The sequence below is a fragment of the Sceloporus occidentalis genome, unplaced genomic scaffold (assembly GCF_023333645.1).
Source record: "Sceloporus occidentalis isolate IW3139 unplaced genomic scaffold, rSceOcc1.0.p SCAF_2, whole genome shotgun sequence".
Taxonomy (NCBI): domain Eukaryota; kingdom Metazoa; phylum Chordata; class Lepidosauria; order Squamata; family Phrynosomatidae; genus Sceloporus; species Sceloporus occidentalis.
In genome coordinates, this window is record NW_028316982.1 from 3,091,415 (window position 1) to 3,116,031 (window position 24,617).

The window sequence follows — 24,617 nt, forward strand, 5'->3', positions numbered from 1 at the left end:
ACCTCTTTCGTTCAGGTGCAACAGCTAGTGGAAAACATCAAGCACATCCTGGACAGGCGACTGGAAGAACTTGACTGGATGGATGAAGAAACACGGAGGGCGGCTAGAGCCAAGGTGAGGAGCTGGGAACAGAAGATGCGAGCCACTTACTAATGACCATAGTGCCTGTTGGGGGATTCTGGGAGCCATAGTCCAAAAAAATTAACCTTTCCTATTTCTGCCACTGGTGCATGGCCCAAAAAGAGGATGAAAGATGCCCTATGAGGTGAGACCTAGGGAGCTGGATATGGTTAGCCTGAAGAAGAGAAGGTTAAGGAATGTCATACTGAAGATGGAGTAAGCTTGTTTTCTGCTGCTCCAGAGAATAGGACCCGAGACAATGGATGCAAGTTGCAGGAAAAGAGATTCCACTTCAATATCAGCAGGAACTTCTTGACAGTAAGAGTGTTCAACAGTGGAATACAATCCCTTGGAGAGTGATGGAGTCTCCTTCCATGGAGGTCTTTAAGCAGAGGCTGGGTGGCCATCTCTCTGGGGTGCTTTGATTCTGAGTTCCTACATGGCAGAAGGGGGTTGGACTGGATGGCCCTTGGGGTCTGTTCCAACTCTACAATTCTATGATTCTAGGTTTAGATCACATTTGCATATGCTAATTTGTAGGTATACTGGTAGTTACAAATTTGAAAGTCGTGGCTATGCAGGCGTACTTTAGTTAAAGTAAAGGTATTCCTGAGAATTACTTCTTTAACAGAAAATTTGGTACTAGAGGCAGCAATGAATAAGAATGGGTCCCTATACCACAAAAGAGTTGAACATGTTTCTGCAAACCTTTGATAGAAAACTAATAATATGCACATGTGAAATAGGAAAAGAAAACACATGAAATCAATCCATCCCACAGACACGAGAGTCATCTGCCTCCATAGAGGGCCCTTCTGGTGGGGGAAGTCTGAGAGTAGGAGTCCAAAAAAAGTAACTTCTCCACACTACAGCGTATCCCAGAGAGCTCCATTTTTCCCGTTGCTCATCAGGCTTGTGCTTGTTTGCTGGCAGATGAAGCGGTTAGAAATTAATTATTCCCTTGGAGCTCCACATTCGAGGGAAGAGCAGCCTATTTAACTGATGCCACTCTTTTTGTAAATTGCTTTGGAAAACCCTTTTTGCCTGCAAGGAAGGGGAGTTTTAAAATGAGTGGGGAAGGAAGGTCACATATTAGAGTAGATAGGAAATTGCTAGTGGCACAGTTGGTTTATAGGCCAAACGGGAGAAGGATGGTTGATTCAATGTGGGATGGGGCTGCACTTTGGATGTGGTCGGGTGGGACTACTAGGAGGAGACCTCAGAGAATTTGGAAAACTAAAGCCACAATCTATTCCAGATCCTTGAAGCAATCTATTCAGTATCCTGATAACTTGTTTGTAAATTGATAGCCGATATGCAACTACAAGTTGTGCCATGGATCTGTCTAGCCCAGTATGTTCCACTGGGATTGGTCTTGTGTAAAGCAATGGCAAACCTGCTTTGAACAATTCTTGGCAAGAAAACCCCATGATAGGTTCCTCTTGGGGTCACCATAACAGCAACAACTATGTTTTCCCATGCAGCCGTAGGCTGTCCCATACAACTATAGCAGGTCAGGTGTCATTATTTGCTTAGTGATCTCCTCTTCAATGATGAAATGGTACATTTTGAAGGGCAAGTGTTCTTCTTTGGGACTATCTGCATAGATACACCCCAAAGAATATAGGATGAGTGACAGATGGCTTGACAACAGTACATGTGAAAGGAATCTAGGGGTCTTAGCAGCCCACAAGTTGAACATGAGTCAACAATGTGATGTGGCAGCTAAAAAGACTAATGTAATTCAAGGCTGCATCAATAAGAGTGTAGTGTCTAAATCAAGAGAAGTAACAGTTCCGCTCTATTCTCCTTTGGTCGGGCCTCACCAGGCAGTTAATGTGATGTCAAACTGCATTCTTCAAGCAGTGCAGACTAAACATGAGTTAACTTATAACATGTTGATTCCAAGCTCTGGGCTTGTCTTTTTTAGACCCTCTTCCCCCAAAATGCTCACCAAATATCTGAGTCCCACTTCTCTTGCAGCTCCAGCATATGATGGTGATGATCGGCTACCCAGACTTCCTGCTCAACCCAGAAGCAATTGACAAGGAATATGAGGCAAGTATGAGAGAACCTGGGCCGGTCCTACTGTTGGGCAGAGAGAAGGCAGTGCTCTCCCCAAGCAGCAGTGGCTAGGAGATGGGAAGATGTTGGAGGAGAGTGGCTCTGTTGTCCGCAGGGCTGGTGGATGATGATGATGCCCAACCATTTTAGCTCTCTCTTTTTAAATTATTGTAACCTGCCTTGAATCCCATCGTGAGAGAAAGGTGGGATATAAATCCTTGAAAGAAAGAAATAACATTTAAAAATCACCAGTGCTGAAGAGAGAATCAGCCTCTAGTCCTTCTGTATGTGGAAAGGGAAAGGAGAGCCTTATCCTTTGCCTTAGGCTGCTGCCACAGGGCGGAATTAATGCTGTTTGACGCCCCTTTAACTGTCATGGCTCCATCCTATAGAATCCTGGGATTTCTAGTTTGGTGGGACACCAGGAGGCTAAACATCTCGGGAAACTACAGATTCCAGGATTCCATAGCACTGAGCAGGACAATTAAAGCAGTGCCAAACTGCATTATTTGTGCAGTGTAGAGGTGTGTGTGTGTGTGTGTGTGTGTGTGTGTGTGTGTGTGTGTGTTACTATTTATTTAATTTGTATGCCTCCTTTCTCGCAGGAGGGACCTTAGGTCACTCACAGATAAAACTTTTAAAAATCTGAATAAAATTCAAAATAATTAAAATCATCTACAACAATATAAAATTACAATTGTGTTGTGTGCCTTCATGTAGTTTCCAACTTATGACGGCCCTAGGTTGCACCTATCATGGAGTTTTCTTGGTAAGATATGCTCAGAGGGGGTTTGGCATTCTCATTGTCTGAGGCTGAGAGAGTGTGACCCACCCAAGGTCACCCAAAGGGTTTCATGAACAAGCTGGGAATCGAACTCTGGTCTCCAACACTTAAACCCCTATACCACAACAAAAGGTCTTGGGATGACCATGAGTAAAAGGCTTACTAGGCCAAATCTTTATTGAGGGAAACTTCCTCAGCATAAAGTGAGGTAGGCGAGCAACGAACGACAGCTCAACTGTTTATTATTATTCATTGATGGTTAACTAATAATCTGCATTTGACTGATTAATCTGGTGAGCTAATTATAAATCTTGTTAGCTCATTATAATAATGCTTATTTAACACATTTTGCACCAAAGGGCAAAACATCAGACATATATAATTATCAAAAGCAAAATAATAAAACACTCTATGAAATGCTAAAATACTAAAATAATATGCTTATACAGTATATTAAAACTAAAATCCTCATCAGTTGCTACCCATTTGGGCCGCCTGAGGCACACTCAGCAACTTCATCTTAAATAAAGGCAGGAGAAAGGGTAAAAATGGTGTTTTGAGGATTTTGCCATTTCATTTTGTGAACCACCATGATCACTGTATATTAAAGGGCAAGTTTTCAGATTCATAAAATTTTCCAGTTTTGCGGAGAAAGCAAGATAAAAATTATCCTGCTTTCTCCCCAAAAATTATTATAATAAAATTATTATAACAAAAATTATTATAATACAAATAATAATTGTAAGCCACGCTGATAGCCTTTAGGGCTGCAGGGCGGGGTATAAGTTCTCTATTAAATAAAACAACAACAACAGTAATATGGGAAGCAGTTTTATCCCAAATCAATCCATTGATACATTCGCTGTCAACTCTGCTGAGGAGCAATTCTCCAATGCTTCTAAGAAGAATTATTCCCAGTCCTACCTGGTGATGCTAAGAATCGAACCTGGAACCTTTGCACACCGAGCTATGGCTTGATTGAGAAGCTTATAAATTGTTAATTGGAGATGTGGCTCTTTCCTTCCACAGTTCCAAGTCCATGAGAAAACCTACTTCAGGAACATCCTCAACAGCATCAAGTTCAGCATCAAGCTGTCCGTGAAGAAAATCCGACAGGAGGTGGACAAGTCAGCGTAGGTATCTCTTATTCATGAGTCAGCAGTGTGATGCGGCAGCTAAAAAGGCCAGTGTGATTCTAGGCTGCATCAATAGAAGTATAGTGTCTAGATCAAGGGAAGTAACAGCACCACTCTATTCTGCCTTGGTCAGGCCTCACCTGGAATCCTGTGTCAAATTCTGGGCAAAACAATTCAAAAAGGATGTTGAGAAAATGGAGTGTGTCCAGAGGAGGTCGACTAAAATGGTGAAAGGTCTGGAAACCATGCCTTGTGAGGAGAGACTTAGGGAGCTGGGTATGTTTAGCCTGGAGAAGAGAAGGTTAAGAGGTGATATGATAGATCTGTTTAAGTATTTGGAGGGGTGCCATACTGGAGATGGAGCAAACTTATTTTCTGCTGCTCCAGGGAATAGGATGTGGAGCAAAGGATGCAAACGACAGAGATTCCACCTAAACATTAGGAAGAACGTCCTGACAATAACAGCTATTCAACAGTAGAAGGTACTCCCTCGGAGTCTGCTGGAATCTCCTTCCTTGGAGGTCTTTAAACAGAGGACTGGATGGCCCTTGGAGTCTCTTACAACTCTGTGGTTCTATGATTCTGATTCTATTATTCTTTGATTCTGCTGGCACATTATGGATCATGTCTGTATGCAGTCAGTTGATGTGCAACTGTCCTTGTCTCTGTGAGCCTTCATCTCTAGGTTACTTGAGTGAATATGATAGAGACAGTATTCCTAAATATCTCCAGAAAGCTGCTGTAAAGTTGGGTGCATCGTGTATTTTTTGCGTTTTGGTTGGCCAGTTAAACATATCACTGTTTTGTGGATTTTGGATGTTTTAAAAGCCTAGAAGTGAGCGCCCAAATGGTCAGAAGCCTATAAATGCCTGTATCAGCTGTCTGTTGCAACAGCTGTCACAGTTTCCCAGCCGGTATCTCTTTCCCGTCCCTTGAGCAGCGTTGTCAAGCAGACCCTGATCTCCTTATGTAACTTCTCCCCACCGTTGGAGGAGGGATTGTCTTCAATAGCAGATCAGTGTCTGTTTTCTCATTGCAGATGGCTGTTGCCCCCCCAGGCCTTGAATGCGTACTACCTTCCCAACAAGAACCAGATGGGTATGCTGATATAACCTGGTTTTTTGGTGTATGTGTATGTGTGTGTGTGGGGGGGGGGTTATTGGGTGTTTTTTGTAGAGCTTGGCATATAGCAAGGTGGGCATTTAAGCCAGAGGTGTGCTGCACCAACATGTTTTGGGGCATCTGAAACGATAAAACCACACTTCTTGGCACCATTTTGGATGACTTTCAGTTGATTTTTTTTATGAGTTTGAGATTTAATTTTTGAGTTTTGGGGGGCTCTGTGAGGTTAGAGGAAGCAAACTGACACATTTTCAGGAAGTTTTGGCAGCTATGGGGTGGTTTTCAGATTGAAAAACAGCCTGAAAAACATAAAATGGGGACGGGGGTCTGGAGGGACCCAAAGGTTTCATGTGGCCCATGGGCCTCACATTGCCCACTTATAGAATATCGCACAGCGCCATGGTCCTTCCTCTTCTTGTGTGCCTTCAATTCCTTTTTGACTTATGGTGACCCTAAGGCAAACCTATCATGGGATTTTCTTGGCAAGATTTGTTTAGAGGAGATTTGCCATTGCCTTCATTTGAGGTTGAGAGAGTGGGACTTGCCCAAGGACTAAGTCTTTGGGTTTCCATGGCCAAAGTGGGAATCGAACTCTGGTCTCCAGAGTCATAGTCCAACACTGAAACCACTACACCACTCTGGCTCCCCTTCCTCTGTGCGCTGGGTTTACATTTGGTGCTTCTTATTATGTACTTTCAAGTTAGCTCCCACTTCTGACAACCCTGTCCGAGAATTTCCTTGATAATATTTCCAGGAGGTTTTGCCATTGCCTTTTTGTAAGGCTGAGATGGTATGACTTACCCCAAGTTGCTCATTGGGTTTCCATGGCTGAGCAAGGACCTTAATCTCCCAGAGTCCTAATCCAGCACTCAGAACCATTACACCAGGCTGGCTTTCTCTTGAGAATTCGCATTGCTACAATCCAGTTGTGCACAGTGGACTATCCAGATCCAGTCCACGTGATCAGTGGCCATGTTGGCTGGGGGTTGTGGGAGTTGTAGTCCATAAAGTAACATGTTCAAGTTTGGACAAAACAAAATTGGCCGTATTACAATTGGGCTTTGGTATCTGCTGCACATTTTGTTCCAGAATGGATTAATCCCCATGAATTAAATAATAATAATAATCTGTGGATGCGCAAGTCCTCATTATATAAAATGGCATAGTTAAATGGTGTCCCATATAAAACTTGAAAATCAAGATTTGCTTTTTAGAATTTATCTGTTTTCAAAAACATTTTCAAGCTGTGGATGGTTGAATCCATGGCTAAAGAATCCGTAGATACGGGGAGACAACTGTATATTGAAGAATATCTCTTAATTGGTTTTTGGTTTGGGTTTTTTAAGGGAGAGAAAATGGTCAAATAAAGGAAACAATCTGGTGGGATAAGTGAGGTTTTTGGATTGAGAAAGTCAAAGGTGAAAAAAATTACAAAGAAATGAGGGAAATTATTAATATGATATAATTTGGTATTGGATCCTAAAAAAATCTGTAATAGCCATTGGAGAGAATGAAGGGAGGAGGAAGGGGGTTGAAAAGTTTGTGGTGCAAAATATGGAAATATTTTGTAATGGTTTATTACACAGTTCATTAAAGTTTACTGAGCTTTTTGGCCTTACCCCTGCATCCATGGAAGATATGCTCCCAGACTTACCATGGATAGTGAAAAGCACAGGTAATGGCCAAAGCTGTATTTCTGCAGGAATGTGACCATAGAGTCACCCTGGAAGACCCCCCAGAGGCTTTGAGAGGTGTCTCTCAGTCTAGGCATTTGGAAGTCCTCCAGATGCCCGGTCTGCAGTGCTTGTCAGTAGTTGGGAAACCCATGGCACTCATATGGTGTTAGATAACAACTCTCATCATCCCAGACCATTGTCTACACTGACTAGTGGATGATGGAATCCAAAAACAACTGGTGGGCTGCTGATTACACACAACTGCCATAGGGCAACAGCCAGGGGTTTAGAAAAGTTACATTTTTAGATCACAGTTCAGAATCCCCCAGCCAGCAGGTAGTAAAAAAAAGTAATTTCCCAGAATTCCCTAGCATTGAGCCAGGGCAGTTAAAGCAGTCTCAAGATGGATTATTGATCCAGTGTGTTTTGGACTCAAGTTTTAGTTGAAATTTAAAGGAATTATTCAGAGTACTAAACTCTAATCCCAAAACAGATTCGGCACCTTGGACACCTCCAAGACAGTTTGGTGCAGCTTTGCCTGGAAGCCACAGAACCTCCGCAACAGGAAGCATCATCTCACAAAACCAGACACAAGGAAGCCCATTTCACTCTTCAAAAATATATAACCATCACAACAACTAGAAACTTCCTCCTTTCAGTTTAGAAGCTGAGATGGGGAGTCAGTCAGTAAAAGCACAGCTCTGGTCAGGAATGATCAGTGATGCCCTGCCTGAATCCAAAATGCAGATGATCCTCCATAGCCATGAATTCTGCCTCCCTGGATCCAACCACCCACACCTTGAAAATATTTTTTAAAATCCAAAAAGCAAAGCCTGATTTAACTGTTTTATATAAGGAACACTACTTTGCCATGCCATTGTATATAATGGGACTTGAGCATCCATAGACTTTGGTATCCACAGGGGGATCCTGAAACTAAACCCAGCAGATACCAAGGACCCACTGTACATTGTTGCTGTGTGTTCACATTTTTGGCCTATGACAACCCTAATGTGAACTTTTCATTCACATGGCAAGAGTTTTTCAGAGGGGGTTTGCCTTTGCTATCCCCTGAGGCTGAGAGAGTGTGACTTGACCAAGGTCAGCCAGTGGTTTCCCATGGCCAAATGGGAGTTTGAACCCTGGTCTCCAGAGTCCCAGTCCAGTGCTGAAACCACTTCCGCAATATACCTCCCCAAAATACGTTCATTCAGTTTAAAAGGGGAAAGAAAAGTATTGCCAAAGGACTAGATCTTCCCTAAATTTCCGAAAGGGAAACCCAGGCTATTCTGTATGGCTGTTTCCATACTCCCTGAGAGCTGCTTTCCTCCTGTAATGCTTTATCTCCTCTCCCCACAGTCTTCCCAGCTGGGATCCTTCAACCCACTCTCTATGACCCAGAGTTCCCACAGTAAGTACCACCTGAACCTTATTGTGGAGGGCAGGGACCCTTTCACACTACATCAGGCCTGTACAACACATGGCCCGGGGGCCACATGCAGCCCACGAAAGGATTTTGGGTGGCCTGCAAGGATGTGGAATGATTTCAAGGCTCCTCTGCTGCTCAGTCTTCTTCTGAGCAGAGAAAGCCAGGCAGCAGAGGAGCAGGATGGGCAAATGCTTGCCAAGCAAGGCTCCTCCACCATCCAGTTTTCTCCTGAGAAGGAGGCCAGGCAGTGAAGGAGAAGAATGGGCAAATACTTGCCCTACAAGGCTCCTCCAATGCTTGGCTTTCTCCTGAGGAGAAGGCAAGGAGGAGGAGGAGGATGGTGAACACTCTCAAAGCTCCTCCGTTGCTCAGCTTTCTCTTGAGGAAAGGGCCAAGCAGACAATGATGGAATTAATATTAATAATATTAATAATTAATAATTAATTAATATTTAATTAAAACTTATCTACAGCCCAAAGAAGTTAACTTATTTTAATTTTGGCCCCTTCCTACTGCTAAGTTGTGCAGGTCTGCACTATATAGTTATCGCACTATGATTCCACTTCAACTACTATGGCTGCCTCCTATGGAATCCTGGGTTATGAAGTTTGGGGAGGCCCAAGAGCATTGTGGCTGAGGAGTCTAAGTTGCTGTTTGTTTTGTTGTGTGCCTTCAAGTCATTTCCAACTTATGGGGAACCTAAGATGAACCTATCATGGAGTTTTCTTGGCAAGATTTTGTCAGAGGAGGTTTTGCCATTGCTTTCCCCTGAGGCTGAGAGAATGTGACCAGTGGGTTACATGGCTGAGCTGGGAATCAAGCCCTGGTCTCCAACACTTAAACCCTTGTGCCACATTGGCTCTGATAGAAGTCTAGGTGCCCCTCCCTGAACTGAAAATCCCAGGACTCCATAAGATGCTGCTATGGCAATTAAAACAGAATCCAATTAATCATAGCATAAATAAATAAAATAAACACATTGCAGAAAAAATCCAATCTGAGACCACTCTAATTGACCTGGCTCAGTGCTAGGGAATTCTGGGAACTGTAGTTTTCTGAGTCATTTAGCCACCTTTGTCAGAGAGCTCTGGTGCCACAATGAACTACAATTCCCAGGATTCCCTAGCACTGAACCAGGGCAGTTAAAGCGGTCTTAAACTGGATTGTTTCTGCAGTGTGTTTTGGACCAAAGACCTTTCAGAAGGGAGAGTAGAGGGATCCTGAAGTCACCCATCAACAATTACTACCTTGAGAACAGATGGAGTTAGTACAGTCTTCACTTGGTCAGTCTTCTCCACTGTGTACACATGGGCACAATCTACATATAAGCATGTCAGTATATTCAAATTCCTCCTCTTTGGGGGCACCCTGTAAATGGTTGTTCATGAATGGTGGCTGGTGGCTTCCATATCACTGGAAAGGAGAGTCTGCTCTGGGATTCAGTCAGAAATTAAAAGGAGTTTTCCAAGGAGGAGAACACTCTCCTTCAGTCTAGGCTCAGTCCTTGAGATGATTCCTTTAAAGTTCAAAGTAAAACCCAGAGCAGATTCACCACCTTCTTGACATGGGAGCCACTAACCATTACTATGGCTTTATCTACTGCCAACCCTCAACGTTTATCTTCCACTGACAGGTCTCTGAATTATGGTGGTATTGGCACAATTATTGGGCATGAGCTGACCCATGGCTACGATGACTGGGGTGAGTTCTTACTCCTTGTTGTTATTGTTGTGTACCATCAAGTGTTTTCTGACTTATGGTAACCCTAATGTTACCTTAAAAGCTGGGAGTCCTGGGAGGGTACCCATAAATTAATATGTTTTAGGGAAATGTTAATAGCTCAAATAAAATTATATTTTGGCTGGGGCAACATTCAGCCTAGCACCAACCCTATGTATATTGCTTCAAAATCCCACAGAACTCCAGAGGCAATTCCTATATATATATATATATATATATATATATAATATAAAACAATACAAAAAGACATATTACCTTATACATCATACATACCTATACCTTTATACATCAACATGGATCATAAAACACAAGTGAAATATCCTTTTATATGTTTCTATTATTTACTCATACTTAACCCCGTTCTACCTGTCTAAATATATATCTACCTAACTCCTATTAACTTAACCTAACTAATCTATGTTTCACTCTTCTTCTTTCATCCTTCTCCTTCTCCTTTTCTACATTAAAACTCTACTTCTCTTTTTTCTAACCTCTTCCTAAACTAAGCTAAGCATCTAATCGCTTTCTTCTTATCTTTCATTCTTCCTCTCATTCTCTCTTCATTCATACTGATTGACTTCCTACTTACCAATGCGATCTAGCTTTGTTAGATTGACTTTCTTAAAACTTTGTCAGGTAATGGGTTCTATCTTTCCATTTCAAACTGTGTTAATAAATGCTGATTTACCCAGATTATCTTTCAAGAAATTGATAACTTCGTTCTAATCTTCCGTTAATTTCCCTTTAGTTTAATTCCTTAGAGCCTGAGTTAGTCTATCCATTTCTATTCCATCGTATAATTTTATCATCCAGTCTTCCTTTGTTGGAATATCATTACATTTCCATTTTTGTGCAAAAGATACCCGAGCAAGAGATGTCATATCAAAGACAATTTTTTCATGTTTAGGAGTGATTTCATCTCCGAATAGACCCAAAAGACAGAATTCTGGTTTTAGGTGTAATTTAAGATTTAAGATTTTGTTAATGAAGTCATTTATCATTGACCAAAATTGCTTAGCCCATTTGCAGGTCCACCAACAATGGCAGAAGGTGCCAATTTCATTTTTACATTTCCAGCACATATTTCCTTTTGTTTCCTTTTGTTTTGTGTATCTTCGCTATCTTATCTGGTGAAAGATACCACTGATAGAACATTTTATACAAGTTCTCTCTCAGAGGCTGTATATCTAAATCCATTTTCCCCAAACTCTTTCCCATTGAGATAGTAATATGGGATGCCCAATGTTCCTTGCCCATTTGATCATCTGATGTTTTACTACCTCCTCCTCTCTTTCATACTGTAGTAATATTTTATAAATTTTACCAATTAGTTTATTTTCTTCAAGAACCAGAATCTTTCCCAGTTGAGTTTCATCCCCCTTTCTTTCAAATCAATATGTCTTTTGCTCTGTCTTAAATCTTTCATAGATCTGTCTATATGCGAGCCAGGTTCCTTTCCATCCTTCTTCTATTAATTTTTCTTTTGTTTTAATTTCCCAATTCCCGTTTCGAAATTCTATAAAATCGTTATAGTTATACCATTTTGTATCTTTGATCATCTCCTTTCTAAAGAAGGCTTCGTGGGGGGAAACCCACCAACTCATTTTGGGTAGTATTCTTTCTTTATAACGGTTCCAAATTTTAATCAGGGGTTTCCTAACACAATGATTGGTAAAGTCTTTGTTTTGCTGGGTTTTCCGTATGCCAATTAGGCGTGCCATCCAAAGTTCAAGCCCTCCCCTTCCAATTCTAGTAACTTTTCATCCTCCAAAGTAACCCATTCTTTGACCCATAATAACGCACATGTCTCGAAATAAATTTTTAAGTTGGGAAGATCTAAACCTCCTCTGTCCCTAGAATCTTGTAAATTTTTTGATTTAATTCTTGGTTTTCTTCCTCTCCATATAAATTGGGATATTGTCGTTGTGCCAATCTTTAAATGATTTATCTGAAATAATGATTGGGATTGTTTGAAATAAATATAACATTCATTTTAATAACTGATATTCTTCCCAATATTGATAAACTGAGTTTATTCCAGTTAATCAAATCTTCTCTTATTTTGGACCAAAGTTTCTTATAATTGTTCTCAAATAGTTCTATAGATCTCTTCGTAATTTGAATTCCCAAATATTTGGTTTTCTTCTCTAACTTTATTCCCGCTTTCCTTTCTAATTCTTTCTCTTCATTGCTCTTTATGTTTTTAGTCAAAATAATTGATTTATCTTTGTTGATTTTACACCCCGTGATTTTACCAAACAGATCTAATAAATCCAGAAGGACTTCTACATTTTCCCTAGGGTCTTCCTATATTATGACCACATCATCCACAAAGGCTCTGATTTTATATTCATGTTTCTTAATTTTTGCATCTTTCAGATTAGTGTTTAATCTAATTTCTTTTATAAGAAGTTCTATAACTAATAAAAATAACAATGGTGAAAGCAGACATCCTTGCCATGTTCCTCTTTGAATATCTATAGTTTTAGTTCTTTCCCCATTAATTCTCAATTGGGCTTTTTGGTTCTCATAGATTTTCCCCATCCAATTAATAAAATTTCCTCCTACTTTGACTTTTTTTAAATAATTCTATTATCAGATCCCAATTTACAAAGTCAAAAGCTTTTTCGAAATCTAAAAAGAATAAGCCTATTTTTTTCTCATTATGCTTTTCGTAGTACTCTAGTATATCTGTTACAGTTCTTAAATTCTCTCTTATATGCCGATTTGGCAGGAAGCCTCTTTGTTCTTCATGTATTATTTTACTTAGATGGTCTTTTAGGCGACACGACAAGATTGATGCGAATATTTTATAATCATTGTTTAAAAGGGAAATTGGTCTATAATTGGCCGGATTTTGTGGGTCTTTCCCTTCTTTTCCAATAAAGATGATCTCCGTTTGCTTCCATGATTCAGGTATGTTTCCTTCTAGGGCATCATTCATCATTCTCTGTAAGGGTTCCCAAATTTCCTCAATAAATGTTTTGTAAAATAAGGCTGTAAGACCATCATTTCCTGGGGCTTTGCCTACTTTGCTTTGATTTATTGCTTCCCAAACTTCCTCTTTTGTAATCGGCTGATTTAAATTTTCCTGCTGTTCTTTCGATAATGTTTGAATTTTACTATTAGCCAGAAACTCCTTAATTTCCCCACCCTCTTCATTTTGTTTTGAATACAGTTTCCCATAATATTCCAGAAAAACCTCCTCTATATCTTTCTGCTGGATCTCCCTTTTTTATTTTATTCATTGAATTTTTCTCTTTCTCTTTCCTTAGTTTGTGTACTAGCCACTTTCCTGTTTTATTGGCATGTTCAAAATTGTTTTGTTTTACAGTCTTTAAGTTTTTTTCCAATTCACTAATTGCTTCGATTTCTAGTTGTTTCTTCAGAACTTTTATTTCTTTTTGAATTGTTTTATTATTTAGTTTATTTTTATGTTCTTCCTCTTTACCCTTCAATAGATTGTTCAATGAAGTTATTTTTTGTTTCCTCTTTTTCTAACAGATTATGTTTTGTTGGGCGAAAAATCCCCTTATTGTGACTTTCGCGGCATCCCACACTATTGCTGTATCTACTTCTTTATCCAAATTCTCCTCAAAAAATATCTTTATCATACCCTTCCCTTTGCTTATTACCTCTTCATTTTTTAACAGTTCTTCATTTAATTTCCAGAAATATTTCTTAAATGGTTCTTTTTAGTTTAACATTATCGGGTTGTGGTCAGATATTTCTCTATTTAAAATTGACATCTCTTCAACTTCTTTAATCAACGAGTTGGAGACTAAAAAAAAAAATATCGATCCTTGATAGGGATTCGTGTCTCTCTGAGTAAAAAGTCAAATCGATATTAAACTAAAAGTTCGTCTATCTACCAATAAAGCTATATAAATCTTTAAGGGTCAAAAGAAAATATCTAAATTCTTGATAAAGATCTTCTCTTATTTCTCTCTCGTCTCCCTTTCTCAGTTTCCGACTATCTCTTCAATGACCTCTTCTTCTTCCTCTGCGTCCTCATCCCCACCGCCTTTTTCTTCGTCTTCTTTATTCTCTTTCTCTGGTTCTTTTTTCAAACCAATCAGGAACAGTCTGGCCTTTTCAATAGAGTTCAGTCTTACTTTCCTTTGTTTCCAGGTCACTATAACACCGTCAAGATCTTCCCACTTGTATAGAATCCCTCGAGCTTTCAATTGTTCGGTCAGAAAATTATATTCCTTTCTTCTCTTCAGAATTTTTCCAGGAATATCTCTTAGGATTGTGATCTCCTTGCCCTCGATCATCAGTTTTGTATTGTAGCTCTGTCTTAGAATTATTTCTTTAGTTTGCTTCCGTACGAAGTAGATCACCGTATCCCTCGGGAGCTTCCTGATTCTCTCAATTCGAGAATTTATTCTGTAGATTTGGTCTATTTCCCATGGAAAGAACGTTTCCGATTCACCAATGAATTTAGCAAGAACTGGTGTAAGGAGGTTATACAGATTTTCATTTACGTTCTCAGGCAAACCTCTCAATTTCAAACAATTTTCTTTCTGTTTTAATTGCAGCTTCAATATTGATTCTTGTCCCTCCTGTTGATCTTTATATAATGTATGCACTTTTATTTCCATTTTCTTCATGCCTGATTCCAGTTTTTCTGCCTTTCCACTTACCTTCTTTAGATCTTCGTCAATCTTATCCAATCTTGAGGTTACTTCTCCCAGTTCATTTCTCAAATCTTTCTTAAACTCTGCTTTCAGCTCGTCCCTGGATTCTTGTATTTCCATATTTGTTTCCTGAAGCATTTTCCTGATTTCTTCCATCATTGTCTCGTTCAGTTCTGATGTTTTAGTAGGTGTGTCCAGTGATGTTCTCCTTATTGGATTAATTGGCGTATTCGTTGTTGCTTTCGCAGCAGTTTTCCTTGTGCCCACTAACATCTTGGGAGTGGTCCAGGAGAGAAAATAAATAAATAAACAAATTGATTTCTAGAGTTCAATAGGAAGTTGTTTATACTCACAATAAGGGAAAAATGAATATTATCAAAATTCAAATCCAATATTTCTTGAATCCCAAAAAAAGATAAAATTTGTCTAAATTTTAGAATTTCAAATTACAAAAACTTCTAGAGGCAATTCCAAAGAGGTATTAAAATTCCCCTTAAACATATTAATTCATGGGTTCCCTCCCGGGACTCCCAGCTTTTTCTAAATAGGTTTTTGCAACTGGATTAAAAAATAATCAACATATTCACACACACACACACACACACACACAAGAACTAAGAACGCAACTGTGGGAGGTGAAAAGCGGAGGCCTTGCAAATGATGATACCGTACCAATCATACAACTTGGTTCCAATAAACAGGCATCTGGAATGGAGCGACTCTCAATAGCCACCGTGGCAAGTGGGGTGGCCAGCTTATTGAGGAATCTAATAGAAGTTGAACAGAGTGTCTGACCTGCTTCAGCTTGTTTTCTGCTGCTCCAGAGAGCAGGACCCGGAGCAGTGGATGCAAACTGCAGGAAAAGAGATTACGCTTCAACATTAGGAGGAACTTCCTGACAGTAAGGGCTGTCCGACAGTGGAACAAACTCCTTCCTCGGAGATTTTGGTGGAGTCTCCTTCCTTAGATGTCTTTAAACAGAGGCTGGACAGCCATCATGGGGGGCTTTGATTGTGTATTCCTGCATGGCTGAATGGAGTTGGACTGGATGGCCCTTGGGGTCTCTTCCAACTCTAGAGGTCTATGATTCTATGCTTCTGTGATGATATTATTATTATTATGCTTTATTTTGCAGGAGGCCAGTATGACCGGCATGGTAACCTGATGCATTGGTGGACGGATGCCTCCTACAGCAAGTTCCTGAAGAAGGCAGAGTGCATTGTGAACCTATATGACAACTTCACAGTCTACAACCAGCGGGTGAGCTGGGATGCCTATTTGGCCAGAGTTTGCAATACCACATTTGGACAGAAGAGGGAGAGCTCTTCCTCAAAGGGTCTGCAGTCCAAACCAATGTTTGCAAATATTTGAGATTTGCTGAATTCTTCCAGTTTCACCATTTAGATCTGAACAGGGAAATTTCTGAAATTTGAATTTACACTTCAGTTGTCAAGTGTGAATATCGGAAGGCTTTTGGGAGCTGCTGGTCACTCTTGGTTGGTTCATTTCAGGGAGGCGTTAGATAAGAATTTGCATAAGTTGCTAGCCTTCCAAACACCAATATACAGTATCTGTCTAATCCATTTAGCATTTTCTATTGCATGTCAGCTATCACTTGTGGTTAAATTAATGAAACATTATTGAATATTGAAAAATTATCAGCACGTAACAAATATTCAGCTGCTGTCAATGTATTTCAACGATATTTGCAGAGAAACTGCAGTTCCCAAAACTGTTCAGTTATTAAATTTTTAAAATTGAGTTGATGAGCTTTTGAATAACTGGAAAAGATATGGCATGCTATAGCCAAAATTCTACTGTGCATTGATAAAGGATAAAACTTGATCAACATAACTACACTGGAAGTTTGGAAATATAGTGTCTAGATCAAGGGAAGTAATAGTGCCACTCTATTCTGCTTTGGTCAGGCCCCACCTGGAATATTGTGTCTAGTTCTGGGTACATCAGTTCAAAAAGGACATTGAGAAACTGGAGCCATGTGTCCAAAGGAGGGTGACTAAAATGGTGAAGGGTCTGGAAACCATGCCCTATGAGCAACGACTTAGGGAGCTGAGAATGTTTAGCCTGGAGAAGAGACGGTTAAGGGACAACATGATAAGCCTCATTAAGTATTTCAAGGGGTGTCATATTGTGGCTGCAGCAAGCTTGATTTCTGCTGCTCCAGAGAATAGGACACAGAGCAATGGAAACTACAGGAAAAGAGATGCCACATCAACACTAGGAAGCAATTCTGGATGGTAAGAGCTGTCTGCCAGTGAAAGACACTCCTTTGGAGTGTGATGGAGTCTCCTTCTTTAGAGGTTTTTAAACCAGGGGTGCACAACTTGTGGCCCAGGGGCCGCATGCAGCCCGCCAAAGGATTTCTGGAGGCCCGGGGCCAAATAATCAGGAGGAGGAGGATGTCCTGGCTCCCAGAATCCTCCCTGATCGCACAGGGCTTTGGAGGATGGGAGCAATGGACTCTTCCCCCAGACTTCCCAGGAGAGCTTTTGCTGGGGGCAGGCTTACAGCTCTTCTCACCCCAGACCAGAGGGAGTGAGGCCCAGAGGGAGGAGCTTTTTCTAGGGCAAGCGGCAGAGTAGAGCTGGGAGGGCAGAGAGACAGCAGGGAGTGAGAGAGCAAAAGAGCGAGAGAGGCGGGTTTGGCTCATTAAGATAAGGGACCCAGGGTCTTCACTTGGGTGTGTATGGGAGTGGAGAAGGAGGAGGAGGCCACCACACTTTTGGCAAGCAGCCTGGGATTCGGGATCCTCGTCCTTGCAAGGCTGCCTGCTTGGCAAAGCCCCCAGGCTGCTCAAAGGTGAGCGACTCGACAGAGGAGGAGGAGGGGGGAAAGAGACAAGGCAGCCCACCCACTGGGTTGTCCTCTGCCGTGTCATTCGAGTGACCTGGGTTTTTTACTGGGCAGGCAGCCTTGCCACTCAAAGATGAACGGCTTGGCAGAAGAGGACAATGTGGTGGGCGGGTTGTCCTGTCTCTTACCCCCATCCTCCCCCATCCTCCTCCTCACAAGGCTGCCCGCCCAGCAATGGGGGAAAGAGACAAGGACCCCTGCCCAGCGAGTTGTCCTCCTCCTCTTCTACCGAGTCAGCAAGGCTGCCCACCTGGCAAAACCCCCAGGCTGCTCAAAGGCAAATGACTTGGCAGAGGAGGAGGAGGACAAACAATGTGGTGCGTGGGCATCCTTATCTCTTTCCCCATCCCCCTCCTCCTTCTCCTCCTCCTCTAGAAAGAAAGAAGGGAGGGAGGGAGGGAGGGAGGGAGGGAGGGAGGGAAGAAAGAAAGAAAGAAAGAATCAAGGAAGTGAAGAAGGAAAGAAAGAAGGAGGGAGGGTAAGAGGAAGAAAAGAAAGAAAGGAAGGAAGGAGGGAGGGAGGGAGGGAGGGAGGGAGGGAGAAAGAAGGAAGGGAGGAAAGAGAAGCAAGGAAATAAAGGAGGGAGGGAGGAAAGGAAGGAAGGAAGGAAGAAGCAAAAAAATAAAGAAGGGAGGAAAGAAAGAAAGGAGGGAGGGAGGGATTAAGGAAGGAAAGAAGGGAGGGAGGGAGGGAGGGAGGGAGGGAGGGAGGGAGGGAGCAGGGAAAGAAAGGAAGGAAGGAGGTCAGGGATGACCAGACTTTCCCTCCTTTTCCTGGACATGTCTCCCATCTCAGCCTTCCTGTCCAGGAGGAGGGATTCCAAAATGTCCTCCATTTTGAGCATGGCTAAGAAGTATGGATTTACATTTATATGCTTCCAGCTTTTATTTGGTCATGTCCTCCATTTTTCTTGAATGTCCTACATGTCACCTAAATGTCCTAGATTTCCCTGTCCTAAACCTATTGGCGGCCCAAATATTCTAGCAGACCTTAATTTCAGCCCCTACCTCCTTTTCAGTTGGGCACCCCTGCTTTAAACAGAGACTGGATGGCTGCCTGTCGGAGGTGCTTTGGTTGTGTATTCCTGCATGGCAGGGGGTTGGATTGGCTGGCCCTTGGGTTTGCTTCCAAGTCTATAATTCTATGAAGGCAATGATATTTCCTCCTTCTGAAGAATAGCAGCTGGATGGTCATTGGTAGCACCCCCACAACCATTCAGTAACCATTTGCGTTGGTGGGCAAAGCTGTTCTCTGGCACTGTATGCCTACAGTTACATGACCAGAAGAAAGCTATTTTGTGCTAGCAGGTATTGGATAGCCCCTTGCACACTTTCTTAGAAAATATTGGCAGAAGCTAGCACTTTTGTTTTGTTGCACCTTCAAATTGATTTGACTTATGGTAACTCTAAGGCCTATAACAAGGTTTTCTTTGCAAGATTTCTTTGGGCATGTACTTGCCCTTGCCTTCCTCTGGGGCTGAGAGAGTGTCACTTGTCGAAGGTCACCCAGTGGGTTTCCAAGTCTGAAAGGAGATTTGAACCCTGGTTTCCAGAGTCCTAGTCCAATAATCAAACTATTACATCATGCGGATTCTCAAAGATATGCTACGGGAGCATAAATAACTCCCCAAAAATTCTGGCTGTTTTTGACAATGCTATATGTATCTGCACAGAAGTAAATGCCATTAAGGACTTAGGCCAAGGATTGCATCCTGAGAAAGCCAGCATTGTTCAACTAAAGGGAGGTTTTGTTTCTTTGGAAAGAGGATTATAGAATGGTTTTCCATTTTTAAGAACAGTGATTTATCTTCATTCAGTTCTGGCATAATAATAATTTAAATGTTTGTATAGGAAATGAGAGTATTTAGAGTTAGTGTAAAGAGATATTACTGCTTTGATTGCATTAGTGCCTTTAAAACTTGTGTTTGTGTTTGAAGATAACTGTTCAATGGGCAAACATGTGCAGAAAATTGTCAAGAAAGGAAAGGAAAGGAAAGTGAACGAAGAAGCTTTATAGGTTTAAAGACTAAAGAAGGAAAGATCACAACAAAAGGATGAGGAAAAAGGAGAGGCAGAGATGACAGTGTGGAGCTTCAAAAATTGTTTTCAGAGCTGTTGAAAGAATTTCTGAGAGAGAGTTTTGGATGTTGGAAAGCAAGATTGTGGGGCGAGGCTCAGTGGGAGAAGAAAAGAGAAGGCTACATTTTAAATTTAATTTTTTAAAAGATTTTTTTTAAATGATGGCATAGGAGTGGGGTGTATACACACACACACACACACACACACACACACACACACACACTGTGTGACCCTGGGTTGAGAGGAAGTGATTTACATGTTAATCTCTGTGTTGGTCTGTTGTTGAATGGCAAGGCCTCAGGGTGTCCATTTACAGTGGATCCTCTCCTTACGCAGGGGATCCGTTCCGGATCCCCACGCATAAGGGAAAATCTGCCTATGCTCGAGCCCCATAGGAAATAATGGGGCATGCCATTGTTTCCATCCCCAAGCAGCTTCCGCATAAGCTGGAAGCCGCGTAAAATGCATCCGCGCATGACACAGGCAAACTGTACTTAGTGATCCATTGTCTGCTGGGAATCCCCCTCACCATGGGTGGTTTTCATTTGCACTTGCTAGGTCTTGATTTGGGTGTTCTTGAGAGATATTTTTTAAAACCAGGGCTGCAAACTTTGTGCCTGTGCAGACCAGCCATTAAGGCCGGGTGGAGGGTGGAGTCAGGGCAGGGTATCCATATGACGCATGCCCCAACTCTGCCCCCGTGGCAGCGTGACGCCGTGCGCTGCTCCACACAGTGCACAGCATTACAGCACTCCTCTGGGGCTGTGTTTACATGACACAGCAACAAAGGAGTGCCTTAAAGCCACGGTGCCATGGCACACAGCTTTTTGCGTCTTCCTTTTGTGCCCTGGAAAGGCCAGATTGGGGCCGTGGCATGTGGTTGCCTCAGCCCCGATACAGCACAGTTGGAGGCAGCTACAGGGCAGCCCTTAGGGGTGGTCTGCACAGCCCCTTTGTTTACTTTCAGAGTTTCTTCTTTCGTGTTAAAGTTGTCCGGATGTTTGTGGATTTCAATGACAACACTCCTTTTCTGTCTCTGTGGACAACATTTCTATTCAACCAGTACAGCAAGCCTGCAATCTTGGTTTCATCTTTGGTTCTTCTCTGTCGTGTATCCCTCAGATCCAGACCACAGTCAAGGCTTGTAGATTCTTTTTATACAACATTGCCAAAATCCGACCTTATCTCTCCTCCTCTACTGCCAAGATCCTGGTCCATGCCCTAGTGGTCTCACGACTTGATTACTGTAACATCCTCCTGGCTGGGCTTCCTCTTTCTCACCTCCGTCCTTTAATCTCTGTCCAGCATTCAGCTGCATGCATTATCACTTCCACCCACCGCTCTGACCATATCTCTCCTGTGTTGGCATCCCTTCACTGGCTCCCCCTCCCTTTCCGCATTCAGTACAAGCTCCTGCTGTCAACGTTTAAAGCCCCCCATGGACTGGCCCCTCCTTGCTTATCAGACCTTCTTTCTCCTCACCTTCCCACTGGGCCCTCCGTTCTGGTAGTCAAAGTCTGCTGTCCCAGCCCAGGATTTCCTCTGCCCCATCTCGGATTCGCCCCTTTTCACTCGCTGCCCCTCATTCCTGGAACCTTCTTCCCCCGCGAGACACAAGGGCCATCACTGCTTTAACCAGCTTCAAAACGGAGTTGAAGACCATCCTGTTCAGAGAAGCGTTCCCAGGCATTGCGTGATTGCCACTTGCTATTTGATGCTCTTTTGTTGCCTGTTTTATTGAATCATTTCCTGTATTGCTATGTATTTATATGTATTATCCTATTATTTCTTAGACTGTATGCCATAGGCAGGTTTAGTCTTTTATATTTATTGTTTTTATGTACAGCGCTGTGCAAATCTACAGCGCTATATAAAATAATAATAATAATAATAATAATAATAATAATAATAATAATTCTCTGTGCATCCCAACCTGATAGCATGGTCCAGTGATGGTGCTGGGTGGCTGTATCATGTCCCTTAGGGAGGGGCTTCCACTGAGTATTGGTGTATTGGAAGTGGTAATTTCCCCTCAACTCCTGCTCACTTGCCAACATTAGCAGCTCTATGTGGCTTCTTATATTATCAATCCATATGTTTATCTCCTGCCTTCTTCCCAGTCTGGGACTAAAGATGGCTTGCAACAGTTAAAAGAAACATAGCTAAAAATAATACCAAATACAAAAGTTAAAAAGATCAGCCAGAATTCAAGACAGGATTTGTGTCATCTAAGCCATTGGATTCCCCATTGCCATGTGCAGATGCAGGAGCTGGACATTGAAGACAACAGATAAGAAGAAAATCAATTGGAACAGTTTCTCCCCATAGAGATATCCAATGTGAAGTTGAAGGCTTTCATGGCCAGCATCCATAGTTTTTTGTGGGTTTTTCGGGCTATATGGCCATGTTCAGGAATAAACTCTTTCTGAACACTACCACATAGGTTTGACAGGACAGCAGAAAGAGAGAGAGATAACTTTGGTGTCGCGGCAAGGAGACGCAGAGACGAGAGTGGGGTTCACAAGCCTCCCCCAGCCAGGTTTTTGGCTGGGCTTTTTATTGTCATCTCGCTTACATCCGTCCATTGTTTTCCTAACAATCATTGATGATAGCCTTGCTCCTAGGTCATCTGACTGGCATGACAGGTGCGTGATCAGTGCATGCTTGGTACGTGCTCTTGAGGCAAGGAAGCAGGATATGGAGACCAGCTAAGCCAGCCGAATCAACATGGGCTTATCTATCTAATTATGGATAAAGCATTGTTCTCTTGAGAGAGGGTCACAGTTCTGTGGTTTGCCAGTGGGGTTGCCACACTTTGGCCCACAACACATTGCAGAAATAATCCAGTTTGAGACTGCTTTAACTGCCCTGGCTCAATGCCAGGGAATTCTGGGAACTGTTGTTTTGTTAGACATTGAACCTCCTCTGTCAGAGAGCTCTGGCACCACAATAAACTACAATTCCCAGGATTCCCTAGCACTGGGCCAGAGCAGATAAAGCAGTCTCACACTGGTTTATTTCTGCAGTGTGTTCTGGACCAAAGGCCCTTCACAAGGGAGAGCAATGGAACCAAATATATTGGATATAATGGGACCTAAACCTTTCCACAGATTTTGGTATCCATGGAGGGTCCTGGAACCAAATCCCAGCAGACACCAAGAGCCCAAGGTACCTTGATGACTCTCCACTCCTCTGACAGCAAAGTCAGTCTTAGAGACCTGTAGCCTAGGATTTTGTTGTTGTTGTTTTGTGGGGGTCGTTTGGATGAACATTTTTGGGTATGGGTGCTTTCAGAATTTTTTGAATGATACCATCTAATTCTGATGATTTAAAATGGGTGGATTACTTATTATGCCCAGGGTGGGGGATCCCAATATTAGCAGGTAGCCTGTTACTATTTTCAGCTGCTTGCAAGTACTTATACGCCCATTGGGAGTCCTTGAAGTATATGTGTCTTCTGCTCCACATCCATTTCTTATTTCGCCCCACCCTTTGCTTTTAGATCTGCTTTTCCTTATCTCAGTGCTATAAATCACAAGGTAAATGGGGGGAAAATCCTGAAAGAGCCAAAGTGTGCTTAAGTTTGTGTGAACTTGCAAATTCACATAAACACGAATTGGCAAAAAGAAAAGGAAGTCCATCTCCCAAAACAGACTTGGCTTCTACTTTGGCTTACTGTTGCATGAACAAGCCTTTGAGAGCTAAACCGATACCTGTTCTGTATGCAAAATCCCCAGTCGTCTTGTTGGATGCCATGTGCAGATTCTGTGCCCTTCGTTGGCAGGGCAAAGTCCCAGGAATATTGCTATATCCTAAACTGGAGATATTGGTGCCAGGCAAGGCTCTAAAAGAGACTGTGAGGAAGATCAGACTATTGAATGAGCCAAAAGCAATCCTCTCTAAATATGTAAAAGGATACAAAGGAATCCCAGAAAACCTCTGAGACTGAGAAAAAGAAGTTTTTAGCATACTTACTCGGAAGCACTGCAGCACAATGGAAGTACTCAATGTGTATTGGAGCGTTCTTGCCCAGATGTGTGTCTTTGCAGTTGTCTAGCAGGGTTTCATTTCTGCAGCCTAGCTAAGGAGTGATAAAGTTATAAAACATAAATTGTGGTGTAGGAGTTTTTTTATGGGGTTTTTGGGCTCTGTGGCCATGTTCTAGCAGAGTTTCTTCCTGACGTTTGGCCAGCCTCTGTGGCTGCCATCTTCAGAGAATGTTTGCCTGGAAAGGACTTGGCTATATATACTGTGTGACCTGGAAAGGCAGGAGTGATTTGCATGTGTATTGTTTGTTACTGACGGCAGTCCTCAAGGTGTGAGGGTCTGCACAAGAGGACTAATGTCTGCTTGATTCCTGCTCATTGTCTGCTGGGAAACCCCTGACCCTGGGAGATGTCTCATTTGCATTTGTCTTTATCTTGCTATCTTTCAGGACTGGTAGCCAAACCTTGTTTACTTTAAGGGATTCCTCTTTCCTGTTGAAATTGTCCAGGTGTTTGTGGATTTCAATGGCTTACCTGTGCATCCTGACATGGTAGTGATTTGAAAATACTGTTTGAAAACATTGAAATTCTGGACCATGCCAACCAACCACTACCATGTCATGTTAGGGAGCTGGGGATGTTTAGCCTGGAGAAGAGACGGTTAAGGGACGACATGATAAGCCTCTTTAAGTATTTCAAGGGGTGTCATATTGTGGCTGCAGCGAGCTTGATTTCTGCTGCTCCAGAGAATAGGACACAGGGCAACAGATGCAAGCCTAAGGTGATCCTGGTGTTTTCTTGGGAAGTTTCTTCAGAGGGGGGCTGCTATTGCCATCCTTTGAGACTGAAATAGTGTGACTTGTCCAGTGGGTTTACAAGGCTGAGCTGGGTTTCAAACCTAGTCTCCAGTGTCATAGTCCTGTGGTCAAACCATGCTGGTTCTCATCCAGGAAAGATGTTCCCCTTTT

The 24,617-nt window shown here is 42.2% G+C and overlaps 1 protein-coding gene across 2 annotated transcripts in view; it reads left to right on the plus strand.

Annotated features, from left to right (window-relative positions):
- Positions 1-24,617, plus strand: part of LOC149317876 (endothelin-converting enzyme-like 1) — a 70,330-nt gene that overhangs the window by 40,464 nt on the left and 5,249 nt on the right. For both annotated transcript variants that reach the window (XM_089507429.1, XM_089507423.1), the window contains exons 8-14: positions 16-114; positions 2,104-2,178; positions 3,998-4,101; positions 5,144-5,202; positions 8,262-8,313; positions 9,965-10,032; positions 15,847-15,971. In XM_089507429.1, coding sequence (XP_089363555.1) covers positions 16-114; positions 2,104-2,178; positions 3,998-4,101; positions 5,144-5,202; positions 8,262-8,313; positions 9,965-10,032; positions 15,847-15,971 — 582 coding nt within the window. The remainder of the gene's footprint in view (positions 1-15; positions 115-2,103; positions 2,179-3,997; positions 4,102-5,143; positions 5,203-8,261; positions 8,314-9,964; positions 10,033-15,846; positions 15,972-24,617) is intronic.